The sequence below is a fragment of the Mustela nivalis genome, assembly GCF_964662115.1.
Source record: "Mustela nivalis genome assembly, chromosome: 5".
Lineage (NCBI taxonomy): Eukaryota > Metazoa > Chordata > Mammalia > Carnivora > Mustelidae > Mustela > Mustela nivalis.
Window position 1 is genome coordinate 146,459,206 of NC_139024.1, and position 24,347 is coordinate 146,483,552.

At 49.6% G+C, this 24,347-nt stretch overlaps 1 protein-coding gene across 18 annotated transcripts in view; it reads left to right on the forward strand.

The window, feature by feature from the left end:
* JARID2 (jumonji and AT-rich interaction domain containing 2) overlaps positions 1 to 24,347 on the forward strand; it is a 256,732-nt gene that overhangs the window by 198,379 nt on the left and 34,006 nt on the right. For all 18 annotated transcript variants that reach the window (XM_082731806.1, XM_082731818.1, XM_082731807.1 and 15 more), the window contains one exon: positions 6,737 to 6,913. In XM_082731806.1, the coding sequence (XP_082587932.1) occupies positions 6,737 to 6,913 (177 nt within the window). The remainder of the gene's footprint in view (positions 1 to 6,736; positions 6,914 to 24,347) is intronic.

A 24,347-nucleotide genomic window follows, 5' to 3' on the forward strand; every position in this document is an offset into this window, starting at 1 on the left:
GGAGGGTCTTTTTCCAGCGATTCGGATTTGTACGTGTAAAAAAGAGTAACAGCCTCAGGATGGGGCACCGTCTCATGGAGACAGCTCCTTACCCCATAAGGAGTTAGGGGCTGCCTTTGAATTTGGCCTCCAGCTTGGTGGGCTGTTCCCCATGCCCTCTTGTACCCCTGGTGGTGCCAGAGATGGCTTTAGCTCAACGTCTTAAAATTTTACCGTGATTTAAATTACCTTTCCTTTAGAACAAGTGATACTCATTTTCTGCCATATTCTGCAGATAAGTCATTGACGGCATGAATGTGGATTTCTGTAAAGAAAATAGCACACGGAGAGGCTGGCTATGGCCAGTAATCTTAGGGCACCCGGTGGACGAATTTGGGGAACTCCTGTTGTCAGCTCTTTGCTGGTAAATTACAAAGGCCAACCCGGAAGAGACCACAAAAGAGATCCTTCCTTTCGTGCGTCCTCGCTGACCCACAGCTTTTCAGGGCACTTTGTGTTTACCTGCGGGGGTAACACGAGCTTGTGAATGAGTTCAGACCTCTGTTCTGTTTGGGTCAGGAGCATTGGTGCCTGGTACGTCCAGGGCTACGCGAACGACACGGGGCCTTTGCAGCTGCATTTTTCTGTGACTCTCCCGTGTCAGCGGTTGGAGCTTTCCCCTAACTCAGGAAATCCGAAAACAACTATTCCCTACCCCCCGCCCCCAGCCCCTACCACTTTGCTCTGAAGTTTTGTTTTAACATGTCTTTGTATGGTCGTAGGAGCCGACTGCTTTTCATTCTGTTTGCGTAACCTGAAGGATCAATCGTGAAAATGCCAAGGCGGTGGGCCAGCCGGGTTTATTAGGTCAGGCTACAGGATTGGACTCCCCAGCTAAATGACAGCGTGCAGGGAATCCCCGTAGGGTCTTTCCAAAATAGAACGGAGCTATGTTTAGCTTGTTAAGATAAAGAACTGGTCGGGGGAGGGAAGATAATGGGAAGAAGGGCTTGTATGTGTACATGATTATGATTCATGGAGAAGAATCCAATTTTATGGAAACCACAGCCCAAATTAGAGAAAGCAAGCTTTTGGATTAAAATGATTTCTGTTGTGGTTGTAACATACCACAGTTTGATTTTTGTCCAGATGAAAACATTTGGTTTTCACTTCAGTAAATATTGTGGAGACATTGCCAGCTAATTCTGAAAAGTAATGAAATACGGCTTTGGCAAAGCACGCATGCATTCTGTACTCCCGATTCCACTTATCTGATCCAAGTTCAGATTTTTTTCCCGCATTTGCTAATGCACTTGAATAATCAGAAGAGAAAAATCTGCCTGTGATTTTAGGAGAAAACTGTATACGCTAAATACACTTTTATAATTTTAATGGGTATAGAAGCTCCCTTGCTCCTCCCCAGATACCCCACACATTCCTTAAGTCTTTCCAAACCTTGGCCTTTTCATTGATTACATTGCTAGAGTTACAGTTTGCAAGGGAGACAGGATGTAATTCTGCATGGTGAGTCAGCCACACAGTGTCGTTAATTAACATCGCGCATGGCGCTTAAGGGGGGTGGCGCAGGGACCACCCTGAGAACACCAGGGGAAGAGCTTCGAATGGGGAGCAGCCGAGCCCCCTGGGAGACCCCTAGTTTTCCCTGTCTTTTCTGGTGTGCAGCAGGTGGATCTTGCTATGGAAAGGGAAGAGCTCTCTGGGGAAGCTTTTTCATGCTGTGAAACCCCCTGTCCCTTTTCTCCTTGTCCCTGTAGCTCCATTCCAGTTTTCCTCAGCACTAGACCCCCAGCAAGCTTTTCCTGAAGTCAGCCTCCTCGGATGTTGGTAGTAAAGAATTCTCCCTAATAAATTGTCTAGAGATGATGCTTGCTTATGTACCAGGATCTGTAAGATGCATAGTGTTTTTGATGAAAACTTTAAAAGCATACGTGCCCTTCTCTTTTCAAATACTAAACACTGATTGAGCTTTCTGGGGACTGTGCATCAATAATGACTGTGTAACACACCCATTCACCCCTTTTTAAAATCCTGAGGAATGTGGGGTCGTTTTCACTAGCGAGAAATAACCCAGATTGCCTTAGGGTTTATAAAATGTCTTTGCTTCACCTTTTCTTATGTCTAGCAGATTCCTCTTGCTCTATGCTAATCTGTAAATTAGATAATCGAGCTTGAATCTAGGCTAAGAAGAAATGAATGTGCTCTGCGTGAATGGCTTTAACTAGTTGTGGTTCCTTATAAGCTCTATGCTTACTTTCATCTATTCGAAGTTGTTCCCTCGTTATTCTCCAGGTGTTAGTAGATAACAGTGCTTCTCTGTCACTGGTTATTTTTAGTGTGGCCTGAAATAATGGGATGATTTTACTGGTTTTATCTCCGTGAGAATGAAAGCTCCTTCCACTCTTGGCCAGTTCTTGGTTTGTCTTTTTTTTTTTTTTAAGTATTTATTTATTTATTTATTTGACAGAGATCACAAGTAGGCAGAGAGGCCGGCAGAGGGGGAGGGGGAAGCAGGCTTCCCGCTGAGCAGAGAGCCTGATGTGGGGTTTGATCCCAGGACCCTGAGATCACTACCTGAGCCGAAGGCAGAGGTACCCAGGTGCTGTTGGTTTTGTTTTGATCTGAATGCCGGCTTTGCAAATGGGACAGGTCAGCACCTGGGCTTCACGGGATCACATACAGTAGACACTTGGTGATAGGGTACCAGGCTCTGTGGGATTTAACGTTTCCTGCTGGCTTCAGTTGGACTCTAAAGTTATTGAAATGGGAGGGCATGAGAAAATTCTGGAGGTCTGTTCTTCCGGAAGGCAGAAGCTCACAGTTCACAAGGCCACTCCTGGTGGACAAGTTTCTGGTTGGTGGTGGCTTCATGAACACAGGCTAAAGGACAGTAAGGCCATACCCAGGAGGAGCTGGGTTGTTTGTCACGAGTGGCACCTGCCAGAGGGGAGAACTGGTATGAAAAAGGCGAGGATGCTTTGATGATGATTTTACCTTTGGGTCCAGCAGGGTCCTGATGAGAAGCACAGGCACCTGTTAGTGTGAGGGTGCTTTGTGCTTATGCCCTGTGCCCCCAAACTGAGGGCACAGCACCTCCCCCAACCCCCACTGCAGAGCCAACTCCCCGAGGACTTGGTGGCATTCAGAGTTTCATGTTGAGAATGCCTCTCGGGAACACCCCGTCTCCCGCTCTTCACATCTTACCTGTTCCTTGCGTTAGCCTCTGACTTTCTCTAGAGGTTAGAGCAGTTTGTTTGTATTTGCGGAGAAGCTGCTAGAACGGATACATACAAAAGATTGGTTATTTGCTGCTATTGTGGAAGAAATTACCCTGTGTGCTTTCTTTAAGGGATATTAACGCTTGGATGCATCTAGACATCTCCTCCATTTTATCGTTCTCTGGAATATAACGTTTACCCCATTCTCAGAATCCTCAGTATAAGATACAGTATAGTTGCTTCATGTTGCTTAGCCAACCTTTGAGTCCCCCCCCCCAAAAAAAAAAACCCTCAACAGATGCTGTTAAATGGAAATAAACTCTTTGTTTTCCATATGTTGCACCTGGATCTTTTAGCAGATTCTCTTTGAAACCTTGACCATTTTTACAGTCTGGCTCCCTCTCCCCCACCTTTAAAAAAAAAAAAAAAAGACACCCCAATGGTCCTTGGTTGCAGAATTTGCTCCATTCGGTGCTGAGAGGAATCCCGGGAAGGCTGGAAGGCTGGAGGGGCTGCGCTGAACCCCCTACCAGCACATCCCTTCCCCTGCTGCCCCCTGGTGGGCGGCGGCGTCCATGGGCTGCTACGGACTCCACGCACGCGCATACTCATGGACACACGCATGCGCACACGCACACGCACCTGGTCTGTGCTCATGTGCGTATCCAAGATGGAGCCCCGGGAGGCTCTTTGGAAGAAATCCGGCTTGGCTCACTTCCTCTGGGAGGCGCTTGAGATGCCTCCCTCATTCCTGGTTCTTCCATAGAAGAGGGAAATCGAATGACCGAGCCCCCCAGTTCCAAGCTTGGAGGCTCCTTGCTCGGTCTGTCCGACCGCACGTGACATGTCTTCTGCGCTGTTCTGTGCGGGGATGAGTGGGACCTTGTGGTGAGATAAAGGTCTGTGTCTGTCCGTCTGTCTCATGAGTGCAAAATACAGTTTGTCTTGCGTTTCGTGAAGTCCTTTTGCGGTTAGATTCGGGAAGGAAAGGTCCAGCAGGACCGGTCACTGGACTGCGGACCGCGGCCCCCGCAGCCACCTGTGAGCGGAGAGTCCTAACTGCGGGCTCCGGGTTGGAACCGGGCAGGGTGCCGTCCCCTCCTCCTAGTCACTCTGGCACGAATTCTAAAACCACTTCAGAACAGATCTATAGATAAGTCGTTCCAGGGGAAGTTCGGCTAGCTGTTTCCTCTTTTCCTTTTATTCTTCATCGGGAGCTCCTGGTTTATAAGAACCTTCCTTCCATCGCAAACCTGCTTCTACCTGGAAATGATCAAAGGGGCAGAAACAAGCCAGCTTAATGGCTTTTCGGACCATGGCCCAGTCTGTTCTGCCATGTACATCCTTTGGAGTTCCATTTCTACCCAGTGGTGTGACCCACATAACTTTTGGGGTTTTTTAAAATGTAACGCAAGGAAGAAAGAACAGAAGAAGGGGCGTTGGAGGTGTCTGTGGTCCTTCCATTTCTGCGAAATTGGTATTGGGCTTAATACCACTTCCCCCAGTGTTGCCCGTTCATTTCTGTGTCCTTGGTGGATCATGTGGCTGGCAGCCCGACAGGGATGGTTTTAGCCTTTCGTAGCTGAAGTTCAAGATCTCCATCAGGAGGGAAAGCGGATTGGTCACCTGTGCCATTGCTGATACACTGGAGCGTTAGCTCATTCTCTGGAAAGGCAAGAGAAGGAATGAATTTCCCATTTAATAGTTCTTCTGCTACTTGGTAGTAGTTCTCCCCCCAAATACTTCATGGTTGGGGTTGAAGTTAGGGTGCCTACGTGGCTCAATCGGTTGGGCGCCTGCCTTCGGCTCAGATCGTGGTCCCAGGGCCCGCGTTGGGCTCTCTGCTTGCTCAGCTGGGAGCCTCCTTCTCCCTCTCCTACTCCCCCTGCTTGCGTTCCATCTCTTGTTCTCTGTCAAATAAATAAAATCTATTAAACCAACAAACAAATGGAGGCACCTGGGTGGCTCAGTCATTAAATGGCTGCCTTCAGCTCAGGTCATGATCCCACGGTCCTGGGCTTAAGCTCTGCGTCAGCCTCTCTGCTTGGCGGTGAGCCTGCTTCTCCCTCTCACCCCACTTGTGTTCTTTCTCTCACTATCTCTCTCTGTCAAATAAATATTTAAAAAGGAAAAAGAAACAAAGATTGACTTTGTTGCTGAAAATTAATTTGGGAGATTTTTTTTGGATGTTAAGCAGCCTCTGGTCTTAATCAGTGAGTTGAGGGATCTCTAAATTGTCATTGTGTGATAAAGAAGAACTATGTTGTGCTTCTCTTTGTAAATGGAGCTTATCTTCCGGTGTTAGTTTTATCTTAAATTCAGAAATGAGAACATTGAGGGGCACAAGCAGAAGGTTAAGGCATAAAAGGAGTGGGGGATACGGGGTTTGCTCTTGGGAGGTTTTTGTTTTGTTTTTTATTTTTTATTTTTATTTTTATTTTTATTTTTTTAAAGATTTTATTTATTTATTTGACAGACAGAGATCACCAGTAGGCAGAGAGAGAGAGAGAGAGGGAAGCAGGCTTCCTGCGGAGCAGGAAGCCCGATGTGGGGCTCGATCCCAGGACCCTGAGATCACGACCCGAGCCGAAGGCAGCAGCCCAAACCACTGAGCCACCCAGGCGCCCCTTTGTTTTGTTTTTTAAAATCCAGCTCCAGCACTTGTAGCTTCGTCTTGTGCCGGGATTTATTTCAGTAATTTTTACCTGCTACTAACCTGGTCATAATATCAGAGTAGCTTCCAAATACATTGTGATTCAGGGGAATCCTTATCTGTTATTCCCCTCATTGTGAATACAAGACCATTCATTACCTTATATGGGAATATGTCAAAGTGTTTTTATCGCTTGGTTTGTCTTTCGTTTTTATTTTTATTTTTTAACTTTTTAAAAAAGATTTATTTATTTATTTGACAGAGAGAGCGCGGTGTGAGAGAGATCACAAGTAGGTAGAGAGGCAGGCGGGGGGTGGGGGGGGAAGCAGGCTTCCCGACGAGCAGAGAGCCGGATACGGGACTCGATCCCAGGACTCTGAGATCATGACCTGAGCTGTGTCTTTCTTTTTAAAATTCATTTGTTTAAATTCGTGTTAGTAAGTTAAATGCATAACCCAGAGTAATCTCTTCTCTTCCTTGGCATTTTAAGTAGGTGTTTTAATTTTACTGCTTTTTCCCCCCTCCCCCACCCAGCTCAGTTCAGTTCTTTGTGGTCGTCACGTCCCTCCTTCCCCAGACCATTCATATGAGATTTAAAATTTTTGATTTGTTGTGTTTGGTGAATGGCACCATCCCTCTACTGGGGGAATTTGCTTGAAATCCGTTGAAAGGGCACAGATGGAGTTTTATGTCCTGGGGGATATTTGAAAAATAAAAGTGGCAGGGAGATGAACAGCTTTGTTTTATCTGCTCAGGCACCGGGATTTCCCTTCGTCCCTTAATAAGTGTCCCCATGTGTAGTGCCCCTTAAAGGAGGGGCGAGGACCCAGGCCTGTGTTGACGAGCCCTCTTCCTTCAACCCTGCCAGGTTCTCCTGCACTGCCCAACAGCATGGTGTATTTCGGAAGCTCTCAGGACGAGGAGGACGTCGAGGAGGAAGACGATGAGACGGAAGACGTCAAAGCAGCCGCCAACAATGCTTCATCTTCATGCCAGTCAACCCCCAGGAAAGGAAAAACCCACAAGCATGTTCACAATGGGCACGGTAGGTCTACTTTCGATTTGGGGCAGAAAATGCTAGAATGCTCTCTCTGGCTGAGAGAGCTACAGTAGGTCATCTGTCGAGGTAGAAGAGGACGATGAAGGCTGCAGAGCTGGTTCTGGGCCCTTGTCTAGGTGCTAAGAGCTTGCAGGGCAAAGAGGTGAGTACCGCCCAGTACAGTCAACGTATGTTCTGGATGAAGAGATTGTTAAGACACGGGTGTGGATATTCATTGCGGAGGCGATGGTCCGTCCTGTAAGCGCTGCAGACAGTGGGATCCGCAAGAGGAAGAGATCCCCTCTACACAGGGATGGCCAGAAAGATCTCGTGAAAAATCTTTTGTGATCAACTTAAAATTACTGTGATTTTAGCAGGCAGAGGTCATGTCGAAAGAAAGCTATTGTCGAACATGTGGAATCAAGTAAATGCACCTGTATTATGAACCGGACGGATTGTTTTTCTCCTCCTCGAGGGCTGTGGTTTGGGAGGAGCACAAGAGTGGTCATCAGTCGACAGAAGTGAGTCGGCCGTGGCGTGAGCAGGGTAGTGACGTAATCGGAGTTGCGCCCTGAAAAGATGAAGCTGGCATCGATGGTGAGGGTTGCTGAAAGGGAAGGGGACCTGAGGAAGGGGGCACCTCAGAAGGCTGGGATTGTGGCTGGCTGCCTGGCCAGAGGTAACAAAGGCGGGGGAATTCCTCTTGGCACTGCACCAGGGAGGATGGGGGTGGGGAGAGAAAGTAGGCAGGAAAAACAGGCAAGGAGAGGTGGGGAGAATCCCTCCGGGAGCTATTATGGCACATTTCCTGTTGTGTCCCTACTGGGACACTAGGCGTCCAGTTTCATTCGGGGCTCAGAGACCCTGTGAGTTGGCCAGCCCTGTCTATTGTGGCTTCAGCCAGAACAAAACCAGTGTTGTCAGTAAGTGATTGAGGCAAAGCAGATTTCCCCTTTTCCTCCCTGAGGCCCGTGCACTGAGCTCCTGTTGTCTTTCTGGACCCTGCGGGCAGTAGAGGCTCAGGTCCAGTGTGGGATGGGTGTGATGGGGCTGTGCCTGGCTTTCACCATTGTTGAGCCTTTCTGCCTTGTCACTGTCATGGTTATTTGTCCTGCTTCTTGACTAGGACTGTGTTTAGGAGGCATGCAGACACAGTGGAGGAGGAGACCCTCTTTTTAAGAACTTAGAGTTGGGGAGAGGGGCTTAATACTCTAGTGCAGACTACGGAGTGCTGACTTAATTTTGACCTCAGAGGAACAAGGGTGCCCCCTGCAGCTGTGGTCCTTAGGAAGTCTTGACAGTTGGAAGAGAGCTCCGTGTAGGAGTTGGCATACGGGTGCAGGGATGGAGCTGAACTTGCCATGGACGTTCGTGAACCGTGGCGCGTGGCCTGGTGGTGGGATGGTTGTCGCACCTGTGTGTGTGTGTGTGTGTGGAGGGGGTGGTGTTCTTCGGGGTGACTGGGAGGGACCAGATGGAGGTAGTAACGTGGTCTGCTGGGAGGAGGAAGGGTTCCAGGGTGGGGAATAGGAAATAGCTGATGATTTTAGATGTGGAAATGAGATAAAATAGCTCAAGTTCAGAAGGATCCCTCTAGCCGCTGAGCTGTCTGAAATGAAAAGAGAGATGACGAGCGTCCAAGGAGCCCGGCCAGGAAATCGCCGCCGGGGGGCCGGACGTGGGAACAGAGCGTGGTCCAGGGGAGCGCGAGGGCGATTTGAAGCAAAGGTGAGCAGCTTTTCACTGCTGCCTGGAGAGCCGGGGCGGGAGGTAATAGAACAGGCATTAGGAAGGGAGGTGATTTGGGGGTAGTTAGGCACTTTATTATCTGCTGAGTTTGCAGGGATGGGGAGAGACGCAGCTCCAGAGAGCAGACTAGGAATTTATCACCCCGGAGCTGCTGGCTGCAGCAGTCAGAAGGGGTGAGCTTTCTGAGGTAGAATGAAGCCGGGAAGAAGACTGTGGAGATTTGTTTGTTTGTTCCAATTTTTGAGGAGGTATTTTCTAGTTGTACTTTGGGTATAATAGGAGTCGAGAGTAAATGAATGAAACGGGACGTTAAGCCCCTCTCGGTTGGTCTGTGCATCCATGGCATGGAAATATATTTCATTAGGCTAGCGTCACAATGGTTCCTTGATGCCATTTTTCATGGTCCCACTGTGTCGGGTGGGTGAATTCATTAGTCTTTTAGAGTTTCTGGACCCAATTCCAGCCCGGGGGTGAAGGCCCCCTTCCCCCACAGTACCCAGCAATTCTGGGTCACCAGCAGGGCTCCGAGAATTTAACTCCATGCCAACACTGCCTGCGTGGAGATTGCATTGGATTCCACAGGCTGAGGGCTCCGTCCTGTGAGGCGGCCCCTCATTCCCCCCATCCTCACCTGTTAACATGAGCTTCTGGCCCACCAGCTACACACTGGAGATTCCAGTACCTTCTCCCTCCGCTTCGATTAATGTGTTAGAGTGGCTCGCAGAACTCAGGGAGACCCTTACCTTCACTAGTTTGTTAAAGGATACGATAAAGGATAGAGATCCACCATATGGAAAGAGAGGGAGGGTGAGGTATGGGGAAAGGGTATTGGAGCTCCTATGCCCCCTCCATGCCTGCCACTCTGCTGCTCCACAGGTCTCCCAACCCACAAACTCTTAGAACCCTGTCCTGTTGGGTTTTTATGCAGGTGTAATTACATAGGCATGACTGACCAAGTCTTTGGCCATTTTATTCCTCCCCAACCCCTCTCACCTTCCCTGGGGTCAGGGGGCGGGGCTGAAAGTTTGAGTCCACTGCTGACATGGTTGCTTCTCCTGGCAACCAGACCCCATCTTTAGGTACTTTCCAAAGTTCCCCTCATTAAAATAATAAAAGATCTCTGTATTCCTTTCAGTGCCTTAAAATTCCAGTGCTTGGGGAAGCTGGGAGCCAGGAATCATGAGTGAGGACTAAATACGAATTTTTTGGTTTTTGTTTAAGATTTTATTTATTTACTTGAGAGAGAAGACCGCACGAGTAGGGGAAGGGGGGCCGTGGGAGAGAATATCCAGGTAGACTCTGAGTGGGGAACCCGATGCAGGGCTCGATCTCACAACCTTGAGATCAGGACCTGAGCTGAAATCAAGAGTCGGATGCTCAACTGACTGAGCCACCTGGGGGCCCCTCAGATCTGTATCTTAATGACCAAATTGTACTTCTTATAGGTAAGACTATCACAGTCCCATCATGTGGATCTGGTAGATTAATCCCATGACTGCTTTTGCATATGTGGTTGGGTCCTGACCCTCCTCCCTTGCAGCTTGTTTGAACTTGCTGGTTCACTGGGCAGTCGTCTCGCTGATGCACCCTCCAGTGTCGCGTTCTCTTCCTTGGTTGTGCATGGGCTTTCTCTCTAATTCTCTGTCCACGTGAGCTGAACAGACAGCTGCTGCCACACTAGAAAGTTCCATGCAGGGTGGGGGTCAGGGTGAGGGAATTGACTGTCGTCTCCCGTGTCTGAGGGAAGAGGGTAAGAGTTTTGCATTGACCACGGTCATTGCCATTAACAGTCACAGAAAATGTGTCTGTGCCTACAGACGCACATACCTGCCCTTCGCATACAGGGAGACTTTTATTTCTTAAAATGTCAGGCAATTTTGCTCTTTTAAATAGTTAACGTGTGAGTGAGAATGATATTGCACCAGCTGTAAAAGGGTTTTATTTTTATTTTTTAAGTTTTAAAAAATTTTTATTTGCTTACTTGGCAGAGAGAGAACACACAAACGGGGAGGAGCAGAGAGCCCGACCTGGGGCTCGATCCCAGGACTCTACGATCATGACCTGATCCCAGAGGCAGACCCCCAACCGACTGAGCCACTCAGGCATCCCATAAAAGGGTTTTAAATGCTCACTTTGGGGATTCACTTGTTGAAATATTCTGGGGCCCTTTTTGTGTCATGAATTTTAGGGCTCTTGGATGGGGTGGTGGGGGGACAGTGTGTGTCATTGGATGTAGCATGGGGTGCCTGACCTGAGAACCCACACTCGCCTCCCAGTGTCCTTTTGGTTTTTGTGCTCCTGTACACTCCCCTCTCTTCCCCCACAACTGCACTGGCTTCTCGGGGGGAACCCGTGCAAGACAAAGCGGAACAAGGAGCATGCCCAACCCGCTGGGCTTCATCAGAGCCCTGACTCGGCCCATACTCAGAAAGACACTTCCCGAGATGAGACTTGTAGGAACCAAAAGTTGCAAGGCCCTGAATTTCTGTGTGCTAATTCTAATAATGCTGGTTCCATTGGGTCTGCTTCTCCTGTTTTCTTCTTTATGGGTCCTACATACATCTCCTCTGTCTAAAAATTCTGTATTTTTAGACCTGTGTTGTGTAAGACCGTGTGCTATGATCTACAGTGTATATATTTGCTGACCAGGGAATGACGTTTCTTTGGGTGGGGGTGCAAGTAAGACAAAGGGGCCACTACTCTACTCTGATTTCTCCCAAGGTTGTTGACTTAGAGCTTTAGTTAGAGGGAGTTCATCTGTGATTCAGTGTGGCACCCCAGCCCTTGTCTTTTTGGTGATGTCAGTTTTTGAGCTGGGAATGGATTGGCTGTCGTTTCAAAGGTCTGCCTTTGGGTTCAACCCAGTTGGGTCCCAGAACCCCCATCCTGGTGAGAAGCGATGGGGCTAGGTACCTACCTAAACTCAGGGGAGGGATGAAGCCCAGGTGGTCTATCCTTGTGTGTGGGTGTCGGCCACACTGCAGTCCCCTCCTGCGGTGCCATATTGTCTGAGATCCCGGCTGGCTTTATGCCATCGCTCCATGTATGGGGTTGCCCAACCCTGTCCCAGGCACTGATCTCCGGGGGCATTTCCTCTGGAATTCTGTTCACCTGCTCTTTATTAATCCTTTAGAAAAGTAGGAATTTGTTTTATGTCTGAGTTGGTAACGGTGTTGCCATGGGCATGGAGACCTTCCGCGTCCTTCTATATACTAAACAAACACTGTTGTTAGTAAAGTTACTCTACTGTGACGTGTTCAAAAGACCAAACACCTCACCTTAAGGTACCAAATCAACTGCACTAGAGTATGGCCTGGAAAATTAGTTTGAGAGTTCTTGGCAGATGTTAGCGCCGGTGAGTGTTGGGCAAAAGATTTTGGAAGGGGGTTCTGGAAATGATTTTGCAGGGGAAGTGCCGAAACCCAGTCTGAGCCTTACAGAGGGCAGGATCTTGCCGTTAACCAGTTACGCAATTTTATGGAGTTAATTTCTGTGTCCTACATAAAATAAGTTTAACTTGTGAGCAGATGAAAAACATGTGTGAGACCTTGCGCTCATTGTAGTGGTTTTGGAAGGTAACCCAGATGAATAAGGGATGCGGACCTTCCCCCAGGGGCTGATGGTATGGGACCCCGCGGGAGAAGCGATCAGAAACGGACTTTCAGGCTCTCTCCGCGTGTTTTCATGACACAGGCTTAATGTCTGGTTCAGGTACACCCTTCCCCCATCACTGTGTTTCTCACTCTCCTGTTGTTCCTGGTGTGGCCCTCTGTCCTGTGACTTCAATAAGCATTCATCAAAGGTTCACACATACTTGATAGGAAGTGGGGGCCGCTAGGTACAAGGAGTGAAGGCACTCGAGTGTTCGGGCTCTGTGAAAAGTAGTGTTCCGGAGTGTCGTGTGGATGTTCTTCGTGAATTTGTTTTCCTTTTCTGGGCGTCTGGGTATCAAAGCCTTTGTAAGGTCACATGGAAAGAGAATGTGAGTCGAGATGTAGTGTCCAGGAGTCATGTGATGTAGGGGGCGGGGTGTTCCTTCTCTCCCTGCCCCTCTCCCTTCCTTCCTGAAGTAAAGCACTTAACCTTGACAAGGGTGTTCCGGGGTCACATGTGCATTTTGGGAAGATGACCTAGGTTAGCATTCCAAGGGACGGAGTGTGCACAGCTTAGAGGCAAAAATAAAAAGAGACCCTTTAAGAGACCACTGCCCCAGTGGTTACAGAGACTGAGGTTTTCACCGAGGTGCCATCGCACTAAAATGGCAAGGTCACTTGAGGCCGGTCGTTGACCCACGGGGATGGCCTGGGTCAGTGGGAGTGTAGGTACCATGGGAAATGGGTGCTGGTGTGGTGCTCGGGGCGGTGGGGGGTGGGGGAACCTCCCAGCAAGGGCAGTGAGCCAGTTGGCCCTGGTTCCCACTCTGGAATCAGCCTGCCTTATGCTCGCTGCATTTCCTCCACCTTTGACCTTTCATGTTGGTGAAACCAGGCGATGCGGTGTGGGGAGAGCGGAGTGCAGGGCTTCCACCGAGGCTTGGGACTCTGACCCACTGGGCTCTCACGTGTCTGCACCAGCCACGCGGTTGATGGCTGCCTCCTTGGAGCAAGTGTCTTACTTTCTTAGCCTCAGGCTCCTTGCCTGGAAGGTGGGCACTAAGCAAAAGGTCTGGAGGCTCTCTGTTCGCTGAGTATGTAGACATGGTGGTAGAAATCCCTGGGAAAGAGGGTGATTCCTCTAACTTGTCTTGGTAGGTGGTTTCAATCACCTGCTTTTCTGTGTGAAAGTGTGATTTGAGCGCTGTTTCCCACGCGCACCAGAGTTTTCTGGATGTGTTCGCCGACGTTCTCTCCTGTACAAGAGTCACTGTCAAGGGGTTGGGGTGAATGGTGGTCTTGCTCACGGTGGGGGACACAGCAGATCTGAGCTCTTAATGCTCGTCACGAAGCAGGCAGGTGGCTGCTGAGAGTCGAACATTTTGGAAATGTTGCTGGCCCTGCACAGGGTTCTGTGGCAGGGGGAAGGGGTGAATGCTTGTGTGCTGCGATGGTGGGATTCACTCCTGTCTGGATGGCAGCGTCTGCTTGGGTCTGCGCTCGTGCTGAGGTCCACCTAGCCTTCACGTACTTGGTTGCCAAATAACTAAAACGTACAGGACGGCGGTGCTCCTCTGCGAGGCCCGTGGAAGGGAAGGAGCTGGAAGCCAGCTCAGAAACCTCCACACTGCTGGCAGCGCTCCTCCGACTTCAGATGACCCAGAGACAGAGTGGTTCTGTTGACAGCAAAGAAGTCAGTAGGGCCCGTAATGTAAAAAGAAAAGTAAAACGGGGACGGGGGGTCCTCTTTGACAAAGGCCAGTTTTGAACGAGTTGTAGAGGAAGGAGGGACACTTGCATTACTGGGGTAGGTGACCTGCCTCACGCTGTCCCTTCTGCAGCCTTTCTTCTAGAAAGGAGGCGGTGATAAGGAGAGAGATCGCCACCAGCAGTTTATTAAAGCTTGTCCCAGGGATGACTGGGACTTGGGCCCCAGGCAGGAGACCGTGAGGATAGTCCTGCAGGCATGGTTTTCCACGGAGCCCTCGATCCAAGAACGTCATCACCCAGGAGTGGTACAAGTAAAATGTGGTCTTCAAAAATGGAGTAATCAGCGTTGCACAGCTTACCCAGCCATTTCTAGTTAATTGGAATTGTAACACCAGGTTGCCCATCACGTGTTTGTTCCATGTTTGTTTTTGTTTCGTTTTGTTTTTGTTTTGATTTGGTTTTGGCCCAGTTCCTACAGAGGTCTTTATCAGCATCATAGTCACCAGGAGCTCCGTACCCTGCCTTTTGTAAAGCTGCAGGTGAGCTGTGTGTCCTTGGGGAAGGTGTGTAACCTCTCTGATTCTTAATTTCCTCTTCCGCAAAAGGAGCCAGATACAGTAGCTTCGCAGTCGTTGGTTCATTTCTGACCCAGCACAAAGAACAGTTCTCCACACGTGTCTCACAGACAGGAATAGCTACCACTGGGAGATGGGCACTGCTGTGTGCGCCAGCCGCAGGACTTTTCCAGGCTCCCCTGTTGAGCCAGGTGAAGATCCCTGACTAAAATTCGGACCTGGACGAGGGCATCCTTATCGTGTGGGTCAGGCAGGTCCTGTGAACCATTAGTCATTTTCACAGCAGGACGTGGAATGCAGGCTGCTTTCCTGTGGTTCCTAGTGTCAGAGTGGTGCTTCTCCCTGCTTTGTGTGCTGGGGATGTGCAGGTGTGTGGGGCGTCCAGTAACATCTGTATCCTGCCCCAGGACGGTAACCCTGAAATGCGGGGAAGTTAACGTGCAGAAAACAAAATGTGGAACATGACCACTTCAAGTATTAGTGTACTAATACTTGGCCAGTGGCTCAGGGTGTGGAGGTAAGGCATGGCACCTGACCCCGTGGAAGGTGGCACCAGGGGAAACACGCCCCCCCGGGCTTGCCCGGTGACACTGGGCTTCCACCAGTGTCCAGGAGGGCCTGTCTGTGACCACACTCCTCTGTGGCCACGCAGTGCTGCCCCCGACCGTCTCCTGCAAGGGCTTGCTATCCCCAGGCGGGTGTTCCATTTTGCAGCTATGCCCCTGGACTCTGATGTTCTCATTTCCATTCCGTTGAGCATCCTCATGGAAAGGCATTTGTTTATGAAAATGCATCATCTCACGTGACGTGGGCCGTGTCACGTGCATCTACAGCCCTGGGTAGTGACACCTCTGGCACCTCCTACCCCACCAGCTCTGCAGATTTCCAGAACACTCGTCCATCTCCAGGACCTCCCAGATCCGAACAAGAGGGCCCTTACATAATCCCTGTCTGGAAACAAACCCACACGGGGGTATCCACATCTGGGATACTGATGTTACGTGTTGGTACTTGAAATGGTTTCATTTTTGAAACGTTCTCATGGTTATTTTTCTTCCAGTGGGATGAGTGTGGCTAGAGGCACGAATACGTTCGTTTGGGGTGACTTTGGCGTTGTTTTTCCTCACTGTTGTTGCTGTGGCCTGGCATGGCGTTCCTCCTCCTTTGCAGAGGGGAACGTGGGGTGAGTCCACTGTTTGCATCAGCCCCCATGGTAGAGTTTTCACAGGCTTTTCTGCACTTTAGAGAGACGGGAAGAGCCACATAGAGTGTCCTACCTCTCCACGCTCATCCTTCCGAAGAGGGATATTTCTCCGAAGACTTTTTTAAGTCTTCTTTTTTTTAAGTCCAATGTGCCATTGGACTCCCAGCTGGCATGATGTAATTGCTTTTGGATTTACACTGAGGGCCTGTTGTGCCAGGGCCCACACGCAGTCATTTGGATGAGTTTACCCCAGTCCTACCTTGGCGGTGCGTCCCGTGTCTGTGCAGGGCGGGAGGGGGGTCTCACTGCAGTGGGGGCAGCCAGGGATGGCCGGGAGAGGCTTCTTTCTTCCTGGGGTGTCCTCTTCACCTTCTCACCGCTGGCAGCTTCATGTTTTTGTGGGTCTCTTCCCCCCGCCCCGTTGAGGCAAGTGAGTTTTCCCAATAGTTGGACTCTGGGCTGGGAGCGTGGTTCTGAAGAGCAGTAGTGTGTTCAGTGTTGGGGCCGAGGGTCTGTTGGCTCGTCGTCTTCTGCGTCTGTATTTGGGGCCTTCAGTGCTATAGTTTGCATGCACCACGCTCAAGCCCCTGTCTTCCCCCAGATGGCTGCAGCCTTTTCTTTGTCTTCTTTTCTTTCTAAAGAAGGAAAGGAATGCTGGGCATCCGGGTGGCTTAGTCCATGAAGTGTCTGCCTTTGGCTTAGGTCCTGATCCCAGGGTGCTGGGATCAAGCCCCATGTCAGGCTCCCTGCTTAGCGGGGAGTGTGCTTTTCCCTCTCTGTGCTGTCTCACACCCTGCGGCTCTCTCTGTGTCAAATAAGTAAAATCTTTAAAAAAAAAAAAAAAGAATAGGGTGCCCTTTTCAACGTTTTTTTTTTTAAAGATTTTATTTATTTATTTGACAGAGATCACAAGTAGACAGAGAGGCAGGCAGAGAGAAAGGAGAAAGCAGGCTCCCCGCTGAGCAGAGAGCCCGAAGCGGGGCTCGATCCCAGGACCCTGAGATCACGACCCGAGCCGAAGGCAGAGGCTTTAACCCACTGAGCCACCCAGGCGCCCCTCAACGATTTTTTTAATGCTTTTGTGTGTGTGTGTGTGTGTGTGTGTGAGAGAGAGAGAGAGAGAGAGAGAGATACAAAATGCGGTATTCCAGGCAGAACCTTTGGGATCCTCTCACATGCTAGGACAGTGGGCTGGGCCATGCTATTTTAGTGTGGGGCTTCTTCTTCCTGGTTACGGTAGAGCCACTCTGCTCCGGGCAGAGGGTCTTACGCAGCCGTCAGTAACAGCTGATGGAGACCAGCTTCCAGCTCAGATGCCTTCCTAACCAGCAGTCAGTGAGCCAGTTACTTAAACCCCTGGAACCTCCCTGTCTCCATTCATAAACAGCTGATAGCAATAAAACTGTTGTTTTGGGGTCAGAAAGGGGAGATTGTGAAGCGGTCGCCGATGGGCACAGCATTTCATCTTGGGGCGATGCAAACATTTTGAACTTGGCATTGCAGTCATGGGTTGCACAGCTCTGAGTATGCAGAAATCCACGGGATTGGTAGGTCCGCTTCAGATGGGGAAATTACACGATGTGTGAATTGTAGTTTATTAAAGATAAACAAAAATCTGTTAGGACCAAATGAATGACAGATGCCCTTAGCGCGGTGCCTGATGCTTGGTGAGCTCTTAAAACAGTGGGCGCTGGCTGCCGTCCTCCAACTGGTGTCTCCCCCCATGACGCTTCTAAAGAATTAGCACACCCTGCAGTTCTGAAAAAAATGAACGTATTCTATTAGATTTTCGGAGTCTTTAATCAGTTTTGTTGTTCAAAATTGGCTGGGATGTGTTTATATGCTACGCATTGTAAATTGAATTCCTGAGCTCCTCGCCAGACTGCTTGGTATTTAATATTTTCAGTTAATTTCATCTGGCCCGTCTTAAGGGGAACCTTCGGCCCGGAAGAGGGCTGTTCCCAGAGACTGTAAAACGTGCACGTAGGATTTTCGACAGCCCTTTGTTTCCCGGCTGGAGGGTGGGCAGAGAGGTGTTTGTGGTACAGGAGCGGTCCACAGGATTTGGAGAATGCTGTCAGCGATCCTTCTCGAAATAAAAATGTTCCTGTATTTAGTTTCTCTGTACTGATATTTTTATTCTGAAAGTGAGCAGTTCTGGAACTCGTGGGGGAGCCTTCCACGGGCATTCCTGCACATTTCCCAGGGGTGTTTCTCCCAGTATGCCGTGAGCACGTGCAGATGCCTTGTGCAGATCCAGAGGTGGGCCGGAAATCTGATTACTTCAGATGCGGCCGGCCTTTAGAAGTCATCCCCTTGCATATAGAATTTTTTCCGAAACTCCAGACTGCAAAAACATCCTTTGTTCTTCAGTAGTTAATGCACACCCCTTCTGAATATGACCCATCGTTCTGGGCCCTTTGTCTTGTTTCCCGAGAGGGATAAAGCGTGAAATCCCTCTCGGCCCACTGCCTACCGCCCCAAGAGGCTGTTTGCCCAGATATCCCTCCCCAGGTCCTGCTCCGGCGCATCCGAGAATGCAAATGTCTTAGAACCCACTGATGTGGGTACAGTCCCGGGGAGCTGGTCACCATCCTACTCTGTCTCGTCCTGTCCTCTGCTCCTTTGGGGGCCGGGCGGGCCAAGAAACCATTTTTCAATGACAGAAACCACTCATCCTGATTTATGGTCTTTTTGTTGCCCTGACCTTTATATTCTCGGAAAGGTCTTATGCCCTTTTAAACTTGGGTTTCAGAAATTATTAGGAACATATGCAAGAAACATGTTTAAATGGCAGATCCATCCAGCCCCATTACTATACGTCATTGCACGTGGCGTGTTTGCTTTCTTAGATCCTCGGGCAGTGGCAGCCAGATTCCGATGGTAGAAAAATGTTCTAGGACTTAAATTCTTTAAGTTCACACTTAGAAAATTTAATTTGCTTTGAGAGAGCGCTGTGGGGTGTGTGGAGCCCGATGTGGGGCTCGATCCCAGGACCCTGAGATCATGACCCCAGCCAGGAAGGCAGAGGCTTAACCAACTGAGCCACCCAGGCGCCCTCCTTCCTGTTTTTTATATAAGTCAAAGTGGTAGGATTTCAGTATGTAGAATCCCAGAGGGGTCTCGCAGACACCTCGTAAACCCGTGGAGCTTGCTTGCCGTGCTGGAGGTCGGGGTGCCAGGAGATTTCCCGTCTCACTTCGGGGCCTGGCCCCGGCCTCAGTGTGCGTGAGCTGTGCTCGAGGTTGTAACGGGACCTGTGCTGACCCAAACACGTCCTCTCTGCCTTCCGTCGCGGCCCACGTGAGTGCCACCGCCCAGCCCGGGAGCGGCTTCTGCCCGGGGCAGCCTGGGTTACGGCACTCAACACTGCTGTGTGAAAATCCCTTTGAATAGCGGGCACAAGGTTGGCAGACATTCCATTGTTTTCAGACAATAGTGACTCAAAGTTGAACTGACTCCAGGGAGTGAGTGCAGCTTTTGTACAGTAACAAGGATTTAATGCCAGCCGATTGATGGAGTCTGTCTTCCCCGAGTCAGGACGCCTTGTAATGACGGGACGCTTCCATTTAAATATCTGGCTTGGGATCAGAAACTTGGCGTGCTTCTCTTTGCCCCTCCGTCACATGCTCTTCTCTATTTATGGCCGTTCCCTTTCTGTCCCTTTGGTTTGTTTTGGGGGTGGGACAGGGAGCCGGTCTGAGTTTATGGGATTTGGTGTTTGGTCCAGCCTTGGGTCTTGGGTTCATTCCTTCCTCCTTGTTTTCATGCCTTAACTAGTGGACCTGGCAGCCCGGTTTCCCACGGTGGCTTCTGCTCTTAATTCTGTCTTTCAAGGAGGTGAAGGCTTCAGAACCCCCTTAGCTCAGGTCTGGCACGGAGGCATCTCAGTGTGTCCTGTAGCTTTTGTCAGATGCCAGGTGGGGATTTCTCTCTTCTAGTCTCTTCTAGAAACAAAACACATAGGGACATCAGGATAATGTCCTGGGGTTCCGATGAGGTGCCTTCATTCGCACAAATAATCAGCAAGGTTGGGGCATCTGTTCTGGGACGGGCACGGACACTGGCCCACGTGGACGCGCGTCCTTTGCCAGCTCTGTTCAAGGGGGATCACTGCTTTCACACGTGGCCCTTGCTTTGCCATGACGGCGGGACCTTGGAAGAAGCCGAGCCTCTTTCTCTTTGCCCCACTTCCTCAGTCTGAAGAACGCACGGCATTTTATATACTTTATTTTCAATACTTGAGCGATTCCTGGAGGACAGATAAGAGGAGGCAGCTGGTTTTGTGGTTCAGGGAATGGAGACACAGATGTGTTTGGTGATCTGGGAACAAAAAAATCAAAACGAGCTAATCACATCCCTACGAGAGCCCGTGGGCATGGGGAGGTTTTAAAGACCCTGTGGTTGGCTTTCGACAAGCTGCCTCCTGGACCTCCCCCCAGAACCTGCTGGCGACCCTCTGTGGGCACTGAGCTTCTGTGGGGCACGGCGTTGCGTTCCAGCTCCCTGGAGCTGGAAATGGGAGCCGCCTTCTCGGGATGTGTAGCTTTTTCCAGCTTCCCCGCGACTGTGGGATTGCTGGAGGGAGGCTTCTAGAGTAACTTGTGTTGCTTGATTTCTTTTTCATCCCTGATTGGGTGCAGCTCTGAGCTGCTCGGGCACGGAGTGACCCTAAATCAAAATATGGTCTTTGCTTGCCATGGTGTGAAAACACTGTCTGTAGGCCATTTAACCTTCAGCGTATGTGTATACAAATCAATATATTTGTCTCTGTTCATTAATGTAAAGCTATTTGTATCTGAGCACAATACAGTTTCCTAATACAGTTCACCGTGATAAATGCTTTTTTTCTCCCCTTGAAGAAACGAGTCCAATTATTCCTTTTAATTGGGGGAGAGCGTGCGTAGTTCTCCATCCACCTCTCCCTCTCTCTCTGTCTCTGTCTCTTATGTTCACAGGGTTTAGTCTTTCCCTGTGAGAGTGAGCTTTTTTTTTCCTTTCTCCTTCTCGAGAATCTTACAAATTAAGACAAAAGATAATTACTTGGAGGGGTGAAACTGGCAGGTTCCCACGACACTTAAAATTAATGAGCTGTTGAGGACAAAATATACCTTGTCTCTGGCTCCATCGTCCCCCCACTCCCCGCCCCTTCTCCCCCTTTCTTCCCATTTAACACATGATTTGACTTTTTGGCTGTGTTTGCCATTTGGGTATATGGCTGCTGTAAAAAAAAAAAAATAGCAAAGTGGTTACAGAAAGTGGATTCATTGGAAAGCTGTCTCTTTGTTTGCAATTCAACGTTAATTTCATCCAGTTTTTAATTTTTGTCTTTCTGAATGCTTTCTCTTCTTCCGACGATCTGATCAAAACAGTCTGCAGTGCTGTGTTTCAGTCTGGTTTATGAGGTTCGTGGCATTTGCTCGGCTGCCCAGACTTCCCGGACCCCATGGCTCCCAGGCCCCCCTCACCCTTCTCCCTGAGGCACCGCTTCCCTGCTGGGGTTGGGGGGAGCCTTCTTCCGTGCCAGAGTCACATCCTACCTCTGCAGGGAGGGCTGATGCAGGATCTGGATTTTTCTGGATCTCAGAAAGCTCTCGCTGGCTGCAACTACAGTGCCACACTTCACGGATTTCCTTGAGGTCCCTGTGGAGCAAGTGGCCTTGTCCCGTGGTTCGTTTGGAAAGGAGTGGGACGACAGTGCGCGTGGTGGTGTCCTGCGACATCTCTGGCATGGGCGCCGTCAGAAAGAGTGTGGGGGTCCCAACTGGCCAAACGAATATTCTCTCTCGTTTCTCCAAGCAACTCCGTGAGGTGGTAAATGGGGAACTGAGGTCAAATCGCTAATGAATCCTGGGCTCAAATTTAGGTAGATTCCTCTCAGAGCCTGAGATTTTGGGGGGGAGGTTCTGAGATCTAGATCCAAGTCCAGATATATGGAAGCCTTCGTGCTGGAGCTAACCGTGGAGAAGCTGCTCCAGCCTGGCAACGTCTGGGGTCTTGGTTTTGACTGGGGTTTAGACCCCTCTCTAGTCAGGGACACCCCCACCCCCCACCCCACTGAAGGATTGTATGTACGGGTATTTGCCATATTAAAATTGAAAGTGAGGGAGTTTTAAAATATTTTTAAAAATTCTATTTATTTGTAAAGTTTATTTTTTGTAATCTTCCCACTCAACGTGGGGCTTGAACTCCCAACCCTGAGTTCAAAAGTCGTACACTCTTGTGACTGAGCCAGCCAGAAGCCCCTAAAATATTTTTTTTAAAAAATGACACAAATGCATTACACGTCAACACAAGTAACATTTTTCTGGAAAGTAACTATTCCCAATGCCAAAAGTTGTACCTGGGAAGAGTTGCATTGTTTTGCATTTTTTGGAAAGCTCTTTAATATTGGGCTTAGGAGAAGATGGCGAGGTTCTTCTGTTTTGTCTCAGACGAAAGTACACTCCGGAAAGGCAGGAATCTTGGAGGGTGATTTTATCCTTTGGTCTCACACCCAGACTCAGCCAGTGGTAGTTTCCTGAAGGTCGGTTGGTGCAACAGTCTGATCGGGTCAGGTGAACCTTTCATGCTCTGTTACATTAAAATCCATCGGTTTGCCTTGGGCTTTGGATGGATCTCTTACCCTTGCACAATTTTGTCACGTTTTGTGTTGATCATTTGAAACTAATGCTTCACCAAGTACCTCTCCCAGTCGTCGGCACCTTTCACGAAACACAGGCAAGCAGTCCTGTGTACCCTGGCCTCACTGGAGAAGGCTTTCCGTGTGGGGAGGCTCTGGAACTCGGTGGCAGAGAAAGCTTTTCCATGACTGTGACTTTTGCCTGAAGTCGTAAATTCTGTTCCTGGCAGCCAATGTTTTTTGTTACTTTCCACAACAAAACGGTGGACAAATCACTACATCAGTCCTTCTTCCTGGTGAAACTAGCATTCTGTGCAAACGGCTAGCTTTTCACCCTCAGCCATCACAACGGGTTGGCCTTTTCCTGGAAATGAGCTCCTTTGATGCGCAGGAGGAGTGCTTCATGGGCATGTGCCATTTTGTCACACAAAGTACGGACACCCAAGGGTCGGGATTTTGTACCTGTAACAATTTGTGCTGCTCATCACTCCCGAGGTGAGAGCCGGCCCCTTTTGCCTGCCTGCCTTCTTGCTGACTGCTAGGAACTGGTGATGATGTAGTCAGTCCGTAGGAGTGTTTTATTTGTGTTTTGCCTGCTGGTTTCGGTTCTCATTAGTTTTCAGGAGAGAGCATGTGACCATGCGAGGGTGGGAGGGGCAGAGGGAGAGGGAGAACATTAAGCAGGCTCCACGGCCCAGCCTGGAGCCCAGTGCGAGCATGCTGCTGGGGGGGCTCCATCTCCCCACCCTGGGATCATGACCTGAGCCGTAATCAAGAGTTAGATGCTTAACAACTGAGGCCCCCCAGCCCCCCCCCTTTTAAAAAACAGTAGTTGTGTTGAGATACAACTGTCCATGAGTCCCGAATCCTAGGATGCATCTCAGCATGCTGTTCAGTAGTTCGTTTGTGCATTGAATTGTGCAGCCGTCCCCACACTCTGCTTTGGTGGCAGCTCGTGTCCTGTCCACCTTGTTCCCATCAGCAGTCATTCCCAGTTTCCTGAAACGTCCCAACCCGCTGACAAGCATTCATGGGCCCCCCAGCTACCTGTATCAGCCTGTTCTGGTCATTGCATGGGAACGGGCTCCTACCAGACGGGACCTTCTGTCGTTCACTCCTTTCACTTACCGTAGTCGCCTTCGAGACCCTTCACGCCGGCGCACATGCAAGCGCTCGATTCCTTGTTTGGGATGGACAATATCCTGTTCCGTTTCTCTAAATACCAGTTGATGAAACCTTTTTGTTTCCCCCCAGTTTTTAGTTATTATTAATTCTGCCTTGAACATTTACACACAAGTTTTTACGTGGAGATGTAGCTTTAAAGATGTATTGATTTTAAAGAGTATGGGTGCATGAGTGGGGGAGGGGCAGACAGAATCTTTTTAAAGATTTTATTTATTTGAGAGAGAGTGAGAGAGCACAAGCTGGAGGAAGGGACGAGGGAGAGGGGGAAGCAGGCTCCCTGCTGAGCAGAGAGCAGGACACAGGACACAGGACACGGGGCTCCATCCCAGGACCCTGGGATCTTGACCTGAACCAAAGGCAGACGCTTAATCAACTGAGCCACCCAGGTACCCCCGGAGGGAGACTCACTCAACAGAGAGCCCGAGGCAGGGCTCCATCTCAGGATCCTGCGGTCATGACGTGAGTCACAACTGAGAGTGGGGCACCTCAGTGTGGACATTTTATTTCTCTTGTGTCCATACCAGGGAGTAGAATTGCTGGGTCATACAGTAACTCTTCCACTTTTAGAGGAACTTCTGGCCCATTTTCCAATGTGGCTGCAACATCCCACATCCCCACCAGCAGGGAATGAGGGGTAGAATTTCTGAGTCCTCACCAACACTCCCCGTTATCTGTCCTTGGAGGAGGCCATTCTAGTGGATGTGAAGTGGTTGGTGTCTTATGGTGGTTTTGATCAGCATTTCTCTGATGCTAATCTACCTTCTTTTTGTACCATTCCTGAGCTCAACACAGTGAGAAGGGC